This window comes from Ahaetulla prasina, chromosome 2 (assembly GCF_028640845.1).
Source record: "Ahaetulla prasina isolate Xishuangbanna chromosome 2, ASM2864084v1, whole genome shotgun sequence".
Lineage (NCBI taxonomy): Eukaryota > Metazoa > Chordata > Lepidosauria > Squamata > Colubridae > Ahaetulla > Ahaetulla prasina.
This window is the reverse complement of record NC_080540.1, coordinates 60074343-60093983: the sequence shown is the minus strand read 5'-3', so window position 1 is coordinate 60093983 and position 19641 is coordinate 60074343. Positions and strand designations below refer to the sequence as shown.

Below are 19641 nucleotides of genomic sequence, written 5' to 3'. Positions count from 1 at the left end.
ACTCCCAGTTTAGCGAAAGGGGGGAAAGTTGTGATACATCATGTGACGACAATGTGACAATACCTCTGCACTAAATAATGGAGGATTGGTAAGGACCATATGAGAATTAGAGACCCATTTCTTGCTATATTACCTTTAACTGCAAAGAGCCATTTTGAATCAGAGAAAGATGAATTTGGCAGAAGAAAAATCAGCTTTGTTCTCTGTGACATTTTTCCTTCACACTTCAATAACACAGTTGTGTTATTAATACAGGGAATGTAATACTGACTTGAGGAAGGAAATGGATTTAGATTTCTGCAAATCCTATAAATGTCAGTGCTAATAGTTGTCGTCTCAAACTGGAAGCACCTGGTCACTGTCTATTTCCACATAAGTTATGTCTCCATTTAGATTCTGGCTTTCTCTTCATAGTAAAACTTCTATTATATGTAAGTTATATTATAAAGTATATTTTATAAGTTATACTTCATTAGCAACATATTTTATACAAAAGTACAATACATATCCATAAATGTAACAGTTTCCTTACATAACATGTATTGGAAATTGGGTTTTTCTTTCCTCTCATCACACCCTGTCAGCATCTACTTCAGTGAAAGCTCCTTTTCTGTGAGCCTTGCAAGCTCAGGAAAAGCAACAACTCCTTTAAGAAGGTGCTGACAGGTGCATTTGTGTATCCCATCCTCCCTCTGAAGCACCTTGTGAGTGGCATCCTGATGCAGAGGACGCTATTCAATTGAGATTCGGTTGCTCTAGAACCATCTGTTATCTAGCAACTATTGGTGCCCTTTCCCTTTACCTGGCTAAAGATTCTTCCTTTTTCAAACAAATAGCAACAACAGCTGCTGACAAAAGTGGTAGCATTATTTTTTTTTAAAAAAATCATCACGGCTACCAATTGGCTTGTAAGTAGAATAAAGAAATGATGGCTTTGCCACAACTTATTTATAGCAGCTGCTGAGATTTGCACCGCCACACCCCCCCACCGCCGCCGCCATGCAACAAGAGAAATTCACACATTAGAGATGGCAAAAACACCTTAGTTCCCACTGCATGGGGTGTTAAGAGGATTTGTGCGATTTCAGGAACCGCAGTAGCTTGGGGTGGGCAGACTACTAATAATCCTAAAGGGCTCCCTGTTGATTCTCTAGATCAGCGGTTCTCAACCTGTGGGTCAGGACCCTGTTGGGGGTCGAATGACGATTTGCCAGGGGTCGCCTAAGACCATCGGAAATATGAGAAGTATACTTGCGAGTCGAAGAATCGCGCTCCAATGGTTGACTCCACAAGCCAGCTGCAGGCTCTTCAAATCGCTAGCCGAATTTGGCTTCAGGCGCGATGAATTAAAAAAGAGAGAAATCTTTGCTCTGATGTCTCCCTCTCAAGCCAGCTGCAATCACTCCCAATCGCTAGCCTAATCTGGCTTCAGGCACGATGAACTTAATAGGGGAGGAGTCTCCGCTTTAATGCCTCCGTCCTCAAGGCAATCGAAAGCAGTTCAGATCGCTAGCCAATACGGCTTCAGACATGATAAATTCAAAATGAAAATAATTTTATGGTTGGGGTCGGCACTATAAAGGTTGAGAACTACTGCTCTAGATTCTAATGTCCACAAGCTTTAAAATATTTGAGAGATTTTGAGTAAAAATAGTGCCCCGTAGAAGCGCAAAACCCCCATTCAAAATTTGACTTTTTAAAAGTTTCTATGTGGATTATGTATACTTTTATATAATAATGCACCAAATACATGTATCTGGCAAAACTGTAAAAATGCATTTTTAAAGGTAAGTCCATCAAAGCTATAATCGATAAAAATACTAAATACCAAGAAGACATCACTTCTCACATTTTTCTTTTCTCATCCTATCATTTCCCCCAAACTTCCTCTTCTCAACTCATTCACTTTTCTGTGGTGACCTCTCATTTACTTCCCATTATTTTAATGCCCCCTTTGCATATGAAAGGAAAAGCAAACAATTGGAGCTTTGACCAGCCTCAAGTCCCTCTCTATTCCTTTTGCAGTATCTAATTGGTAGGAGTTTCTACTAGCTGGTCACGTGCTAAAAGGGGAGGCAACAAAGCCAAAGAAGAAAACCAAGCTCCTGGGCTATCATGATTGGTACATGTAGAGTTGTAGTGGCACAGTGGTTAGAATGCAGTATTGCAGGCTGACTCTGCTGACTGCCAGCAGTTCTATTCTCACCGGCTCAAGGTTGATTCAGCCTTCCATCTTTCTGAGGTCGATAAAATGAGGACCTAGATTGTTGGGAGCAATATGCTGACTCTGTAAACCACTTAAAGAGGGCTGTAGAGTACTGTGAAGCGGAATATAAGTCTAAGTGCTATTGCTATGTACTAATCAAGACAACTTTATCAAGCAATAATCTGTAACAGGTGAAATATATGCAGGATAGGGACTGGCAACAGGGCCAGCACATTTTATGAGTGTTGCTTTACTCAGAAGTGGAGGAAAAATGGACAAAGATCTCTTCTTTCTTCTCCACTTTCATGAGAAACCAACTCCCAAACATGATATAAATTGTTCTCACAGATTAATTCCAGGTCACAACCACTTCAGATGATAAGAATTACAATTTGAATTTAAGGTTGTGGGCACCCATTCACATTGACTCTGAAACCCCATATATCTTGCAAATTTTTGTTAACATCTTGTAAGATGATATTGAAGGGTTAAAGTCTAAGAGTATTGTGAACTGTAAGGCAGCCAGAATGTGATACTGACAAACCTTGAACTACTAAAACTTGGACTGCTTTGGTGAAGTTGGAATTATACCCATTAATTCTGGGAAGGAGACAAAATATTCAATTACCTAAGAAATATGCTGGTATTACTTCAATTTCCCTGTGTGTTACTTTTTCCTGACAAAGCCATGAAAAACTTGTCCTTTCATTTTTTTTCATATTTTTTTTAACCACACAGAATTAAGTATTATAAAATATTGGCATCCATGAGACCAGATTCAGAAATGATGCAAGTTCTATATCAATAGTCTAATAACTGTGTTCAGTGTCGAATTAAATGGTATCAGGTCTAGATATATAAAGCATTTTCCCAAGCTGCTATAACCTCTAAATGGTAACTGAAAAGGGTATTTAATGCAACTTCTTGCAATTAAATATGCCATCAGTAAATGTTACTGTTGATTGGAAGATGGCATCAAGGTTGAATCTTGGGAGAGTAAGTAACATGGAACTTTAGCAGCGTTCAATTTTAGTATTTAATGAGGCACAGGAAAAACAGATTAATGAAATAGACTCTTTATTGCTGCACACATGCTTATATATTAAGCTTTTAAATATATAATTATATTGCCATTCTGTAAAGCTTTACATTCTCCTTATTTTAAATAACAGAGGACCAGGTTAAAAGTAAGTTCATAATAGTAAGAAGTCTGACATTTAAACTTTTTACAATGCAATTAATAGCCAAGAAGACTATACAATAAATAATTAGAGATACGTTGTTTTCCTAACTTCTTTGGATTTAAGGAAGGTGACTTTTCACAATATGTTAAATAGGTATTAGTCTCTTTTTATTCACAACTCTGATTTATACAAGGGCAACCAATAAAATACAAGACAGAGCAAAGGGAAAGCTCATCAAGGAGCTGTACTGAGAAGCAGCTTCCAAACACAGTAATACTGGTAATTCATTCTGAATTTATTTACCATTCTTGTTTACCATATAAACAAAGCTTTGTTCAGCCACCTTCACTGCCTATCTAAAAATTAAGTGGATCTTCACTTGACAATATTTTTAAAAAGTCTTTTAATTTTTTTTTAAAAACACCACCAATCGCAATTACTAGTAGTAATTTTCTGTGCTTATATCATGTTAACTTTATCAGATACTTGCAAGGAAGAGAACATTAGGATGCTATGTATAAAAAAGCTTACTGTGCTTTGTTTTTGTTCCAATAATTTACTGTTTCAAATAAAAAATGGAAGTAGAAAAGGTTGTTATGATTTATTCCAGTATGATGTCCATTTATTCACTGGAGGGGGCTTATAAATTGGTACAAGAAAGGTTCTATATTTGCCAAAGATGTTTGCCAAAAAGAAATGTCAAGAAATTCAGCATTTTAGTTCCCTTCATTTTCCTAGTAAAATGCAGGAAAAGAAAAATGCTGGCCAGGCTTTTATTTATGACTTGTGAATAACAAGTCTACGGTAGTTCCACATGCTTTTAAATAAACACCATTCCTTTAAGAGGTGTGCTTTCCTTGACATAGTATTAAGAATACACAACTTCTTGATCTTACGTGTAAAGAGTTATCAGTGCATGGAAAACTGTGCTAGAGTCCAACATCATTTTTGTTGCATCGATGTCTCACTAAAGTTAATCTACCATTGCAATTGCTGTAACACTAACAGTATTACTATAGTATAGGAACAATATTGCCTCATACAGTCAGGATAAGCCAAATAGGATTTAGTTTTTTCCTTGTCAAATTTCTCTAATGATGAGCACATAATTCTAGAGTGGTTGGGTGACATAGAACCCTGGCTGGTCTATCTAGTATGGTTTCTATATTAAGCACTCGATTTACTGCATTTCCCATCCCTCCCCTCCCCCTCTCTGAATGCCCAGTATGCATTTTCTATCTATCATTCATATTAATGGGGGGAGGGAGGCAGTAACAAAGAACATAATGAACTGGACGGTGGTGAGACACATTTTCCTTCAGACTAAAGATCTTAATAACCAGAATCTTAATTCTTTTTCTGTGCAACATGTAAATATGGCATGATGATGCAGATTATGAAAGGTCAGGTAGAAAACTTGACAAATAGTAGTTCAGGACACCTCTATGTCTCTGCTATGCTGTTCTGAATTTAGTAATTAAACTAATCTCATGCATTATCTATATATACCTTAGATTTAATATATACAGAATGGGGGAACAGCAGTAATCTCATTTAGGAAACCTGCCAATCAATTACATACAGCCAGAACACCTGTTATCAACAGGTGATTGTAGATATTAGAACTGTGTACATATGGACAACCCACACCTCACTGCATCCAACAACAGAATGGTAAATTTTCATACAGACCTTCACCTAGGTGACCTTAATGTGAACTGACTTAATTCAAACGATGTATACCTTAAAATATTGCACTGTGTAGGCCAGGGGTATCAAACTCACGGCCTGCAGACCAGATGTGTCACGCGCTGGCCACACCCACCCCTGGTTTAGCAAAGGGGGGGAAAGTTGCGATATATCACGTGACGACAATGTGACGCCGAGAGCTTGACACCCCTGGTGTAGACTATGCCATGCGAATATATTCCCATCTGCCATTCAATATATCAAAGGGTAGAACTAGTTAGCAAGATAACACCTTCTATTCCCTCACAATATTGGCATCTGCACAAAACAAATTTATGCTTCCACTGCAAAGGGAAACAATGCTCCATCGGTCCATTGTGGTATCATGCAAGTACAACACAGTTACTTGTACATACATACTCCATGCTAACATTCGTGAATCACTTGAGTGAATCCCCAATCATAGTAAAATCAAAGGATCATTACTGTCTACAGATATGCTAAACTTCCATGTCTCAATGTCCCCTACAATACAGCAGGAAAAGGGGGGGGCATGCATTTGCACCTAACGGTGACAAAATATTTTATTTCAAGGATAAGAACAAGTTGTTTTTTTTAAAAAAGTAAATGAACTTGATCACCTGATGAATAAGGCAGCTAGATTAGAAAACGGAGGGTCTGCTGAGATCCAGTGTGCACATCTGGAAGATTAGAATGCAAGACTAACAGCAGGCAATCTCAGCTTCTAGTCCATCAACTTCATATTCTTATAATTCAGTAAAAGCTTTCATTTCCTTCTTTATCCAGCAGGAATGGCAATATTCTGAAGGATGGACCTCTTTACATTGGGCTTTTGGGGACTGCAGTAACTGGTTGTATGCCACACAGTACATTCATTACATAAGACATACAAATTTTTCCTCAACAACATAGCATACACCTAACCATGTTTTCAAATTACAGATTCTTCTGGGGACCTGTTTCCTGGAAGAAGAAAAATATTAATCCAGATGCAATAGTCAGTAACATAAAACGTAAGGGAAACTTAAATAAAACATAAAGAAATCGGAAAATCGAAGAGAGAGAGAAAAAGAGGTGAACTTTGCAGAAATGAACTCTGAACTGATACTTCATATAATGACACAGGAAAATCTCCCAAGTTAACATTCAAGTCCTATGCTAGCCAAAAGATTATCCAGGGCATCTAATTTCTGGTTAGCCTCTTCAATGGCACTGTAAGTTTGAACGTTGCTGGTTATGTGAAAACGGATGTCATCCACAAGAGGAATAGAGTCCGTCTCCTGCCGCTCCTCCACGGCATCAGCATTCTCCTTCACTGCTGCTGCAAATTCCTCAAACTCCACTAACTGAAGAAACAAAAGACAGAAAATGGATAAATTCAGGAGAATCTTTATCAAACTGCTGTCAATGGCAACAAAAGTAAATTCTCAAGCGCAGAATCCTGCAGCATATATGAGTGCAAGTCAGCTAACCCTAAAAACCACTGTTTTCACCGGCCTGATTCTGCTCTGAGAATAAGATGAAAAATATATCTTAAAAATGCAGCCTCTTCTAATGCTATAACAAAACAAAAAAATAGTGATGGCACAATCTTTTAAAAACAATAGCTAAGGATCTTGGGATCAAACCCTGACCCTTGGCCTTTTAACCAGATTGCTTTTAAACACACAACTCACAGGGGAATGTTTGCAGCCTCACTCACATCATAGCAAGTATTGTCTCCACGTCATGCTTCTGTTTTTAATAGCTTCTTCCAATACACTATAACAATGAAAAGGACTTCTTTGAATTCTGAACTCTGGGGAGATTAGTTCAATATCTTGTACTGGTTCGGAGATGAGAAGGACAATTAAAAAAAAATCGATTGTTGGGCCTATGACAAGCAAAATTGGGACATGCTTGTTCCTATTAAAAAACATAGGTGAGGAAATTTGTATTAGTGAAACTGTTAATTTGGGGGGGGGGAAAGCATTTTCACAGACAGGAAAGAATTTCACACCTCTCTTAAAGCCTGTTAAGTAAAGAATGTTGCAACTTATGTGGGAGTGCTAATTAGACCCATTTATAACATCAGTGAATTGACTAGGGAACAGTGAATTTGACTTAGGAAAAATTGATGCTGCCCAAATAGATTTTCCATATTCCATAACCATATATGAAATTGCATGGGAAGCAGCACCATTTCCTTCTACTGGGGACAAACACTGGTGCGGATATTGATATAATCTATATTTATATAGCCCCACTTGCCTCACCTCATGTCAGCAGCACCGCAAGCAACTAGTTGGAATGGATGGGCGGCCGGCTGCGCAGACTCTTAAGTAGGGCTTGTTTTGGGGGTAGGGCTTATATTAGGTGCGTAAAAATCATGCTAGGGCTTATTTTCTGAATAGATCTTTATCTATCATCTATCTATCTATCTATCTATCTATCTATCTATCTATCTATCTATCTATCTATCTATCTATCTTCTACAGGCTACTTAAAGCATAACTCAAAAACGATTTCCTCATCAATTTAATCAGAATGATAAATGCAGCTTTCTCTATATGTATTCTCAAAAGGTACAACATATACTCAAGATTAAAGCAACAGGACATTGCTGCATGTGACCTAAGTATGTATATGATAATTCACACTCTTTTACAAATTCTCTCTTGTAGCCCAAGCTAGTCCATGCAGCCAAGTTTTAGTATATGGAAGAAAAAGAGCAGATATGAAACCAATGTTATCATTTTTATATGCAAAGATGAACCATTATTTTCCATATAGGAAAAAAATACACAACTGAATTTATAAATAATAATACACAGATACACACACCCAATTCTGTCAACCCATCTCATAAATACTTTGGATGAATATCTCATTCACATGTTACATCTCAATCTAAAAATACCAACCATGTGCTAAGCATATCAGGCAAACAACTGGTTCAGACAAATCACTTCAATTTGCCTACCACATCACCAATAATATAAAATACTTCATATTTATATTGCATATTTTCAAAGATTTTAATACAGCAGCCATATAAATCAGGATGATGATCATTCCAATACTAACAATTCTGGAGTAGAGGTTTTAAACGAAAAAAAAAAGTTAATAACTTTTCAATGCATAGTAAGAGCCTTTATAGCCAAATAAGAACATTCTCATACACATTCTTAATTATATCAATTCTCACTTATATGGATGTTAACACAATTGCCACGGAAGTTCCAAGAAGCTTAGGGATTAAATTAACTGTTCTTATGAATTCATCTTGTTCATGAAAAAATTAAATCACTTCAAAGAAATTCCAAGAAATTCCTTCATTTTATAAAGGTTTGGTCCGACAAAATTAAAATGTATCACACATTGGTTAATAACACAGAATACTATCTTAGAACAACTGACATAATGTGTTCTTTTAGACCAATTCTGTCTCATTATTGTTAAATATTAATTTTTTTTCCTAGACCATGACTTTTTGGGTAGTAGAGAAACATATAAAAGTGTATCATCACAATATCTTGAAGTGGGAGAAAATCAGGAATTGATAGCATTTTTTTTCTTTTTCAACAAATATTTTTTATTAAAAGGCATAAGCTTTCATGAACTGTAGCTCATCAGATCATTAGTTGAGGAGGGAATATCTATCATTGGTTTCACTGAAGCTGGCAACGTTAAGATTTTTGTTAGTCTTTACATTCTTCTATTTATTCCACCTTTGATTGGATTATTTTAAATTTAGGATTGTCTTGCTTTTGGCTAAATATAAATTGCAATTGTATATAGTATTTGTATTGATAAAAGTTTTTTAGATGAAGAAACCGCTCCTTTTTTATGGCAGAGTTATCACTTTTCTCACTATAACACGGGAAATAGCATTTATTTCACTATATGACATCCCTTGCTATAGACATCCATTTCTATAGAAACCAATTGTGGTTATAGTTATAAAAAAATAGCAAATTTTACAAATTAAACAGTCGCTTATTGGAACTTAAGTTTTAAAGATCAAATATTCATTTGCAGCCTGCTGGACAAATAATATCTACAGTAGCTGTTCTTCACCTCCTCTTTATTACCTTCTCAATTATCCTTGCCATATACTCTGTGCACTGATCTTCCAATCGGGTCAGCTGGAATAGCTTTGCAATCTTCCAGATGCTGACAACACTGTCTTCATCTAGAACCTGTGCCAAAATTCTCCCACACAGGCGCTTGAGCCCAGGTAACAAATACATATCGGCCACACAAAGCACTTCATAGGCGTTTTCAGGAGACAACTGTTGGGACAAAAAAGGTATCAATGTAACTAGATTCAGTATGACTCCAAACCAATACACCAACTACAAAAAAGATTGAAAGCCCAATCCGGATTAGGACTAAGGAGACACAGATTGTAGTCCAATCTCAGCCACGGAAGTGCACTTGGGATCACTCATATGTTCTCTCCTCAACCTACATCACAGGGCTGTTGGGGGGGGGGGAGGGAAATTAAAGGTGTAGTGCTATGTGTGGTGCATAAAGTTTCTTGAGGAAACAAGAAGTATAAATCCAACAAATAACAAGTGTCTTCTGGGATTATATTCCTCAACTCCCTGATCTGGACAGGTGTAATTTAAGCTTAATAAACCTATAATATTGTTAACGATTACACACAGCATTCATATTTTCAGTCTTTTCATTTATCTCACAATATAGATAACCCTCACCTAACAACCATTCAAAGTTACAATGATGCTAAACAAATGATATTTATCATGGGTCTGCAATGGGTCTTATAGCATCCCTACAGTCACATGATCAAAATTCAGGTGCTTTGAGCATACCATTCACCTTTTCATCCACAGGGTGCTTCAATACCCCCAATCAACCTATCTCCTCCCCACCATCTTTGCTCTTTTGATCACCCTGCCTGCACCTCCATCTGTCCTTTGTTACCCTCTTCCTCCTGAGATGAAGCCAGCAGCTGTCTCATGAAGGTCAGCTGTGGATAGGAGGGGTGGCAAAGTGCAGGGGGTCAGGGGGAGCAGAGTGCAGTGTGGCCAAAAGGGAGAGATGGGAGAAAAATGGGTGGGAGGGGAAGAGTCGAAATACACTTTGTGTTCATAAATGCAGGCAGGCTGCCAAGTGCTCAAATTCTGATCAAGTGACCATGTGGTAGGTGCACAGCCATAACTTCAAGGACTGGTCTAAATAGCCTTTTTTCAGCACTGTTATCATTTCAAATGGTCAGTAAACAAATGGTTCTTAAATGGGGACCACCTGTATTGTATTTGCAAAGGACACCAAGCTAGGGGAAGTAGTAACATCTTAGGGAATGAAATCCTGATTCAAAATGACCTTGACAGTGCAACTGGGAAAGTGCCCTTTAGCTGGCTAAAGGAAAACAAGGACAGATGGCTGGGTTGGCAGCTTTACTGTTGCCCTGCAGGGCAGCAAAGGGAAAGTGCACAATCTCAAACAACGTTCCACAGAGCAACAGGAACTCCTGCAACCATCTATCCTCTACGGAACAATTGTCTCAAGGCTGTGGAGCAGCCAACATATCCTCTTGTTTCGATAAATTTAGGGAGAGCACAGACACAGTAACTGAGTTTTTATGCTAGAAAGAAGTCGCTATCATTATTACATCTTTCACTTAAGTCTATTGAAGAGCAAATATGGTTACTCTCTAGGGCAAAAAAACAGGCAAAAAGCAGTTTTTGCGGAGAGCAATCTAATACCTAAAATCTGTTTTCAGAAGAAAGGCTGCAGCTATTCTCTGCCTTTGTTCTTGCCTTTCAGTACATGAAGTACTGTGCACACGTATACAGTACACATGCAAAGTTCCTCTGCAGTGAAATTAGGCTAGCTCCTTGTGAGATATACATTCAGTGTATGGGGATGAGGTCTCCACCTCGCATTTTACCTATCATACTACTTACCTGATGGAGCTTCATGGCTCAGATTGTTAATGTTAATTTCTCTTTATACTTAGAAAAATAAGGCATATATTTATGACTTGTTTTAAAAGTTCATTTTGTCCAAAGACCATTGCTTATTTGACTGCATTATAATGAATGACTGAATGTGACAGTTATCACTCTTCCATTTTACACTGAAAATTCACCATCTTGGGAAAAAAAGATATTTAGTGAGCTAGTGTCTATAATCATTTTGACCTCACAAACATCACATTATTATTTCAGATCCTCTATCTTTTTGAAGAATTCTCATTAAACAAATTCATCATTACTTGTGAAAAATACCTGGTTAGCGAGTTCCTCAGAACTCAATTGTCAGAATATGGTATAGAAAATAGAGCACCCATGCTATAGAGTTCAGTTCCATTAAGAATTTTCTAAATTCTAAAGCTGCAGCCAAGACTTTGCACTATATGCGACAAGAAAATGCAGCATAAAAACAGCTTAAACTATTTTTAGCTCTGGCCAGTTTGCTGACTGTATACTGCCCTCTACTGGCAAACTGTTCACTCTGTGAGCCATCAGGCTTCTGTAAAGTCATTTTTCATTGAGCTCAACTCCTGCTTGCTTTATGGATACATTCCTATAGTATTCTTGGCAGTCACTAGTTTTTGCTTCTGGGACTTTTTTCCCCATCTTTCCTATTAAGCCAACAAAAAAACCTTACAAAAAAATTCCTTGTTACTATCAGGATTACAAAAGTGAAAGAATGAACATGTGTTGATATATGCACGTGTGTGTATGCATGTTATGTGTGCATATGTATACATACAAACACGCACACACACAGAGTGATTCTCATCCATATATAGGGAAACAAAAGATACATGTGAAAGTAAAGGTCAAAAAGTGGTGTTATGAGCATTTGGGACTGTGACTCCCAAGCTGGGAAGAGTATGACTCCTAACAGATCCCAGGATCGACATCAGCACTCCCTTGTCCAGAAGACTGCAGTGCTAGGAACAGATAAGACACAGGGCAGAAACCTCAAACTCCCAGTTTCTGCTAGAGCAGGGGTCTCCAACCTTGGCAACTTTAAGACTTGTGGACTGACTTCCGGGTGGCTCCGCTTCGTTAATGGCGGGCTATCTCAGACCGCCAGTTCTGTGTGATTCTGTAAAGCCACTTAGACAGCGTTAATCTGCTGTCAAGCGACTTGGAAATCTCTTCCCTCGGGCAAAGAGGGAGAGGTGAGCATTCGGGCTGAAGTAGAGCCTCAGGAAAGCACCAGGAAGATTCCTGGTGGCTTGATGGGAACGCTCCTTCTATAGCCCGAAAAAAAGCTCCAGAACGCTTCTGCCAAATGGCAGAACAAAACGCAGCGTCCATCTCCGCGACTGAAATGGATTGCTGAAGGACTCTAACGCAGACAGAGCTGAAAACTGGAGCGTTAGCATTTGATTGTAACAAGATTTTAATTCCCTGATAGAGAATGTATTCGTAGTCAAGATTGGAGATGATGAAAGGAAATGGCGTTTTGTGTATTGCAAGTAAATGGCGTTTTGTATATTGGAAGTGAAAGTTAAGGAAATGCTTATTACAATTGCTGGCGTGGAACCTTTAAGAAGAATATAACAAGATATTTTTTTAAATGGAATTTTTATTTTTTATTTTTTATCCTTTTTTATCTTTTTATTACAGTGTTTAAGAAGAAAAGTTTATTGAATTTTTCTTTTTTCTTTTTCTTTTTTTTTCTTTCCTTCTTCTTGGTATTACTTAGTTTAAAAATGGCTTTCAAGCAAAGAGATTTAACTACTTCTAAAATACTGGAAATTTCCTCACTTCAGATACAGAAATTGAAAAAAGATATTAAAGATGGCTTAAGGAATTTTTTACAGAAGCTTATGGAGGTTCATCTTTCAGAAATAGATCAAAAATTTGATGAAATGGAGAAAGAAATATTGGATTTTAAAGATATGGTGGAAGAACAGAGCAGGGAGATGAAAAAATTAAAGGAATCAATTAATCCATTATTGCTATCTAGTATTCAAACAGAGGAAAGACTGGAAGAAATTAACCAAATTAATTTAGATTTGCAAAGGAAAATAGATGAAGTTCAAATTAATTTGAATTTAGAAAATAAAATAGATGATATTCAGGTTAAGGTAGATAGGGCAGATGAAGAAAGGGTTATATTACAATATAAATTAATGGAATATGCTATAAGGGTGAGAGGATTAAAAGAATGTAAGGAAGAAAATTTGAAAGAGATTTTTATTCAGGCCTTTGCTCAGGTAGATGGAGTGGAACCAGAATATTTTGAAGTTAATATTGAAATTGAATACATTATCGTGTTAATTCTTGGTTGGCAAGGCAGAAGTGTTTACCGAGAGATGTGGTTATTTATTTTACAAATAAGAAGATTAGGTATGGAATTTTGCAAGCATTTTATAAAAATAAATTTCAAATACTAGGACAAGATATAATAATGATGAAGGAAATTCCTCCTAAAATGTTAAGAAAGAGAAAAGAATTTGCCTTTTTAGTGGATGAGCTTAAGAAACATCAGATATATTTTAGATGGGAGATTCCAGCTGGCTTAACAGTGAATTATAAAGGAAGAAAGTATTTTCTTAATACAGTTTTTAAAGCACGAGATTTCTACACTAATGTATTAAAGATTGGGAACCCTTTATCGATAGATGTTAAGTTGAATGGTGAATAGATGGTGGAAAATGTAAGATAGAAAATAAGGGGAGTGAGAATGTTTAATTTTATTATATATGATTATGGTTAATTTTTGTAAATGATTTATTTTGGATATAAATGTGTAATTTTAGGGGTACTATTTGATATATTTGAGGTATAAAGGAATAGGAAGATGGAATATTGTTTAATTTTGGAGGATAGATAGTAAAATTTAATTTGGATTAAATATTATATTTGAGAGATGGATGTAATGTTGTTATATGGTTAACTAGAATTTAATTGTTATAACTGATATATTTTGGATAAGTTATAGGTGTAATTTTAATAATGTTATTTGATATAAGTAAGGTAAAGTGAAGATTTTAATTATTACAATTGATATATTGTGGAGATAATATAGGATTAACAATAATATTTGTAATCTGATTTGATGTATGTAAATGATACCAAAGATATGAAAAGATGGATTATTGTTTATCTTTGGAGGTTGGACAGTAAAATTTAAGAAATTAAGTTGGAAATATGAACTATCCTTGAGAGACTGCTTAAGGAAGAAAGATATTTCAGAAGAATCCTTGGTAAATATTGGAAGATGGAACGTTGTTTTGGTACTAATTGATGAAGGTTGGATATTAAAAACTATGTACTTTAATAAAGAACAAATACGAACACAATTGGAAATTTCTGAGATCGGGGAGTCGAGGTTTTAAGGAGTGACTATGGATTATGATTTGTGTTATATTTTAATTTTTGACTGTTAGTTTTATACCCTGTATTCGGTTCTGGGAAGTCCCGGGGGGTGGGGGGAGGGAGGGGAAGGGAGGGGGAGGGGGGATGAGGTAGAAAATGGATTGATGGTTAATGTACAGAGATGATTGAAGATGTATAATCAATGTAAGATCAGAGTTGCCTGGCTACCATTTCAGAATGATGGGAAGGAAGGAAGTAGAAGAGAGAAGGAGGTAGGAAAGAGAAGAGGAGGAAGAGGAAAGGAAGGAAGAGGGATAGAAGAGGGAGAAGAAAAGAGTAGGAAGGAAGGAGGAGAGGATGTAGATAAGAGAAGGGGAGGATGGTCGTGGAAAGTAAAAGAAGGTAGAGAAGGGAAGAGAGTTAAAGGAAGGGGGTGGTGACCGGGCAGGTCCGATTAATTGTATATGATGGTACATTAAATATGTTATTGGATATGAATGTTAAAATAAAACTTTTTAAGCAAAAAAAAAAAAGACTTGTGGACTTTAACTCTGGGAGTTAAAGTCCACAAGTCTTAAAGTTCTCTTTGCTAGAGAACCTGCAACTGAGGAAGACACATGCCACCCATAAGGGTGGGGAGGGATTTTAAAAATTATTTTACATGTAGGGCAGGAGTCCAGGAAACAGAACAAATTTAATAAACCACTTCCTTTTAGCCAGAAAAAATAATTATATTCAAATATGCCTTTACTGCTTATTAATAAAGTCTCAAGTAAAATTCAAACAAAAAAACGGTTAATCAGCCAAGAATCACAAAATTTGCAGGAAGATAGAGAAATATTTTAAGAGAATCAAAAAAAAAGGATGGAAGAGATTATGTTACCTTAATTTAATAGATATTTTTATTTATCTTCATAAAAGTACAGCAAGCATCATACAATGCTAGTTCTGCCATGTTTATTTTGCTCTGTAACACTGTCATCCTTGCTAGAAGGAACAGTCTAAAACAGGGGGTCTCCAACCTTGGTCCCTTTAAGGCTTGTGGACTTCAAATCCCAGAGTTCCTCAGCCAGCTTTGCTGGCTGAGGGACTCTGGGAGTTGAAGTCACAAGCCTTAAAGGGACCAAGGTTGGAGACCCCTGGTCTAAAAGGCCTCATGCTGAGAAAGAAGAATCCCAGGCTCACCTCTGTGTCATCACTATAGATGTAATATAGAACTCTGATGAAGATCTCCTCTGAAATGTTGTGAAGAGTCACCACAGGGATACTGGGTTGGGTTTGTAGCTCCTCACTCTCCGAGAAGTGGTCCTCTAGAAGGGCTTTGAAATAGTCACTTCGGCCACAGAAAAATGCCTTCAAAAAGAGAAAGAATATGTACGTGTATGCATAGGTATGTGTGTGGGTGTATGTGTATACACACACACACACACACATACATAAATAATAATAGAATCTTCTTGGTTAAAATAGGCAAGCAGCAGAAAAGGGATCTGTGACAAGGCACCCATCCCAAACTTTTTAAAGATCAAAATTCATCATGCTTGTCATCTTTTATCTTTATTTTTTGTTTTATTGACTTTATTGTAACTTGGTTGTTGTGAGCTACCAAGATTGGTTGAGAGTTTGGGAGGCATAAAAATTTCATAAATAATAATGATAGCACATTCCTATTCTGGAAATTTCCTACAAAATGTCCCATAAATAAATGTGTGAGTATCACTGGTTCTATACAAGATCTTTTAATATTGAGGAATACAACAAGAATCGGCCCAAGTCAAATCAATGCACCTTATACCTTGTGACACAGGAAACTGCAGTTTGACACTCGGAAACACAGATCAGGATAACTACTGAAGCTATCGGTGCTATCAAAAGGCAACTCTCCAAACCCTACCTATACACAAAACAGAAATAAAACAACTTTAATATTTGACTGTATGTTTAATAACATTACACTACATAAATGCACAATTATGTATATTGTATATGAATATGTATAAATGTTGCTAATGTAGTCAGCAATCAACATTCATACTCACATGTAAGTGGTAATTGAAAGAATGAGGGACATGGAGTTCCAAGAAGAATTAAACAGGTTGTCTCTCCATAGTAAGAACAAAATCAAACAGGGTGTGTGGGAATCAGCAGGATATCTAAATGATCTGATCTCCCCAAAACAAAGAATAGCTTTCTTCAGAGCCTGATTTAATATTCTCCCCTCAGCACTTCTCCAGGGTAGGTATAAGAAAACACCAACAGCAGAACGGGTATGTATATGTGGTAAAGGAGAAATCGAAGATATCTCACATGTCTTACTGTATTGTGAGTTATACAGAGTATGTAGGTCAATATATATTCTCCCCTTACTAGCGAGATTGCCAGGGAGGACAGACGACTTTTACGTAGACTTTCTCCTCCAAGACTCAAATCCAGCTACTACACGTGCAGTGGCAAAATTTTGTGCCGCTGCAATGTCTACAAGAAAAAAATTGGTTACCGAATTATAGATGTCAACTGACGCCAACTTTTTGGAGATATAAATAACAGTTATGGGAAAAATACATTTACTCACATACCCGACGGTTCTACATGCATGTAAATTAGGAAGGGACCCTATTGGTTGAGATCATGTATTTTAATCTTAGGAACGGTACTAGACACGATTGATGTCAGTAGTATTTTAATTTTAGGTTACATAACAGATAACTGGTTTTTATCATAGATTTTATTTGATATGTATTAGTTTATTCTTGAATTTTTAATTGTATATTTACTGAGTGTTTTTTTATTTGTTCTGGCCTATGGCTGTAATAAACTTACTACTACTACTACTACTCACATGATAATTTAAAGCTACTTGCTTTATTACCTGCTTTGCTTAATAAAGATCCCTACTTTTATCCCTATTAATCAAATGACAGGAGAAATAAATGAAAAACTGTTGCTATTACAGTATGTCCCCCAAAATAAAACCTATCCAGAAAATAAGCCTTAGCATGATTTTTCCGCACCTAGTATAAGCCCTACCCCTTCTTCTTCTTCTTCCTCCTCCTCCTCCTCTTCCTCTCCTTCTCCTCCTCTTCCTTCTCTTCCTCCTCCTCCTCCTCCTCCTGTCCCCTCCCCTCCTCTTCTTCTTCTTCTCCTTCTCCTCCTTCTCTTCCTCTTCCTCCTCCTCCTCCTCCCTCCCTCTCTCCCTCTCTGTCTCTCCCCTTCTTCAGAGGTCTCTCATAGTCTCTTCCCCGATCTCTTCTCTCTCTTCTCTAAACAAGCCCTACTTAAGAGCCACCTATCCGTTCCATCTGGTTGCTCGTGGTGCTCCTGACACGAGGTGAGGTGAGACATGTGGGGGTGGACCTACTGCAAGCACCCGACATGAGTTTACCTCAGGACCCCCGCAGCCAGACCATCCATGCCCCGACAACTGCTTTGTAGTGGCAGCCATGTTTAGCAGGAGTCCAAGTGACCTCCGGCCCACTTCTGCTTGCTTGTGCCGCAACAAAGCAGAAGGCCTAGAGATATGCTGATGCCGCAGCCACGAGGCAAGGCAGGTGTCGGGGTGTGGATGGCCTGGTTGAGGGGGCCCTGAGGTAAGTTGCTGTGAGATGTGTGGGGTAGCTTCAACCACCCCTTACCTCCTGCTCCATTGCAGCCGCAAGCAAGCAGAAGTGGGCCGGCGGCCATGTGGGGTCCTACTGGACGTGGCTGCTTGGAATTGCCACCACCAGGCTAAGCAGATTTTGGGAATGTGGTGGCATGGCTGTGGGGACCTAAGGTAAGCCAGTGTGGGGTTCGTGGGGCAGCTCTACCGCCCTGCCTTGCGGCTTGAACAGTTGCGCATCACGTGGCTTCATTCCCTGTTGTGGCTGCGAGCAAGCAGAAGAAGTGGGCCTCCTATACATGAGGGGGGGAAAAAGATATTCCCTGAAAAAAAGCCCTAGTACTTATTTTTCAGCCCCAAAAAATATAAGACCGGGTCTTATTTTCAGGGAAATACGGTAGCAGAAATGTTACCATACATAACAGAGCAGAGATCACTTGGCCTATGCTAAATGCAATACAATACAATAAATGTTGTCTAACAGGAAACTTGGTATAAAAATGATTTATAATAATTTTTCTGTTAATAGCAAATCAGAAAATTTTACCCCAATGTTTAAATTTGCAGACCAATGTTCTTGATGAGTTCCATGTTTTATTAGTTTACTTTTGTTAACAGAGCCAAAAAATGCGGGGGGTGCAGAAAAATATGAAAAGGATTTAACATAGAATTAAAAACACATAATGCCCGAGTTCGGAATGCTCATCAATATAATCCACATGCAGTCAAAGGATGTATGCAACTTCACAGAGTTCTTTTATTTGGCATGTGCTCAGGCTTCAATTTTCTGCCACACATTCTCCTATAGGCAGTGGGAACTTTGGCAATTTCCCTTTGGAATAAGAGTGAAAGTCATATATATTTCGGACAGTATGAAGCACAAGAGCTCTCACGCAACTATATATTGCAACTATTACAAATGAAAAGCACAATTTTTCTATCTCTAACATGCCAGTATATTGGAAAGGGAAACAGAGAATACTCAAGCCTGGCATCCAGAATTGGCAAACCCCAAATATAAAAGTTTATTTTCCTAAGGCTAGAATAAGTGGGGTCTGGAGAACTGGATGAAGTGAAGCATGCTCTTGTGTTAAGGCTGGAGTGAACCCACAAGTATTTTTTTCAGTGACACGGAAAACAATAACATCTGTACCAAACATAATGGCTACTGAAATAAAACTATCTGAGCTGGCACTACTGACAATAGCAAGCCTTTTGCAAGATATTACAAAAAAGTGAGACGAAATAAGGCTGTCAATTCAGGCCAAAAATACAGCTATGAGTAGTAGGTAAACTACCCATCAAGATTATGTAACTTTGGTTACCCTAAGAAATATGGCTCCCCCCTTGAATAGAATGGAATGGAATGGAATGGAATAGAATTTTTTATTGGCCAAGTGTGATTGGACACACAACGAATTTGTCTTGGTGCATATGCTCTCAGTATACATAAAAGAAAAGATCATCAAGACTTCTAAGGTACAACACTTAATGATAGTCATAGGTTACAAATAAGCAATCAGGAAACAATCACTATCAATATAAATTGTAAGGATACAAGCAACAAAGTTACAGTCACAGTCATAATTGGAAGGAGATGGGTGGTGGGAACGATGAGAAGAGTAATAGTAGTGCAGATTCAGTACA

General features: G+C 37.5%; 1 protein-coding gene across 7 annotated transcripts in view; it reads right to left on the bottom strand.

Annotated features, from left to right (window-relative positions):
- Positions 1-3266: 3266 nt before the first annotated feature.
- ABTB1 (ankyrin repeat and BTB domain containing 1) overlaps positions 3267-19641 on the bottom strand; it is a 33403-nt gene continuing 17028 nt past the window's right edge. For 5 of the 7 annotated variants that reach the window (XM_058167413.1, XM_058167414.1, XM_058167419.1 and 2 more), the window contains 4 exons: positions 16192-16290; positions 15582-15749; positions 9174-9374; positions 3267-6446 (listed from right to left, as the gene is read on the bottom strand). In XM_058167413.1, the coding sequence (XP_058023396.1) occupies positions 6240-6446; positions 9174-9374; positions 15582-15749; positions 16192-16290 (675 nt within the window). In that variant the 3' untranslated portion in view covers positions 3267-6239. Of the gene's footprint in view, positions 6447-6802; positions 6926-9173; positions 9375-15581; positions 15750-16191; positions 16291-19641 lie in introns of those variants that run through there. The other 2 variants (XM_058167416.1, XM_058167418.1) reach the window with 2 other exon arrangements.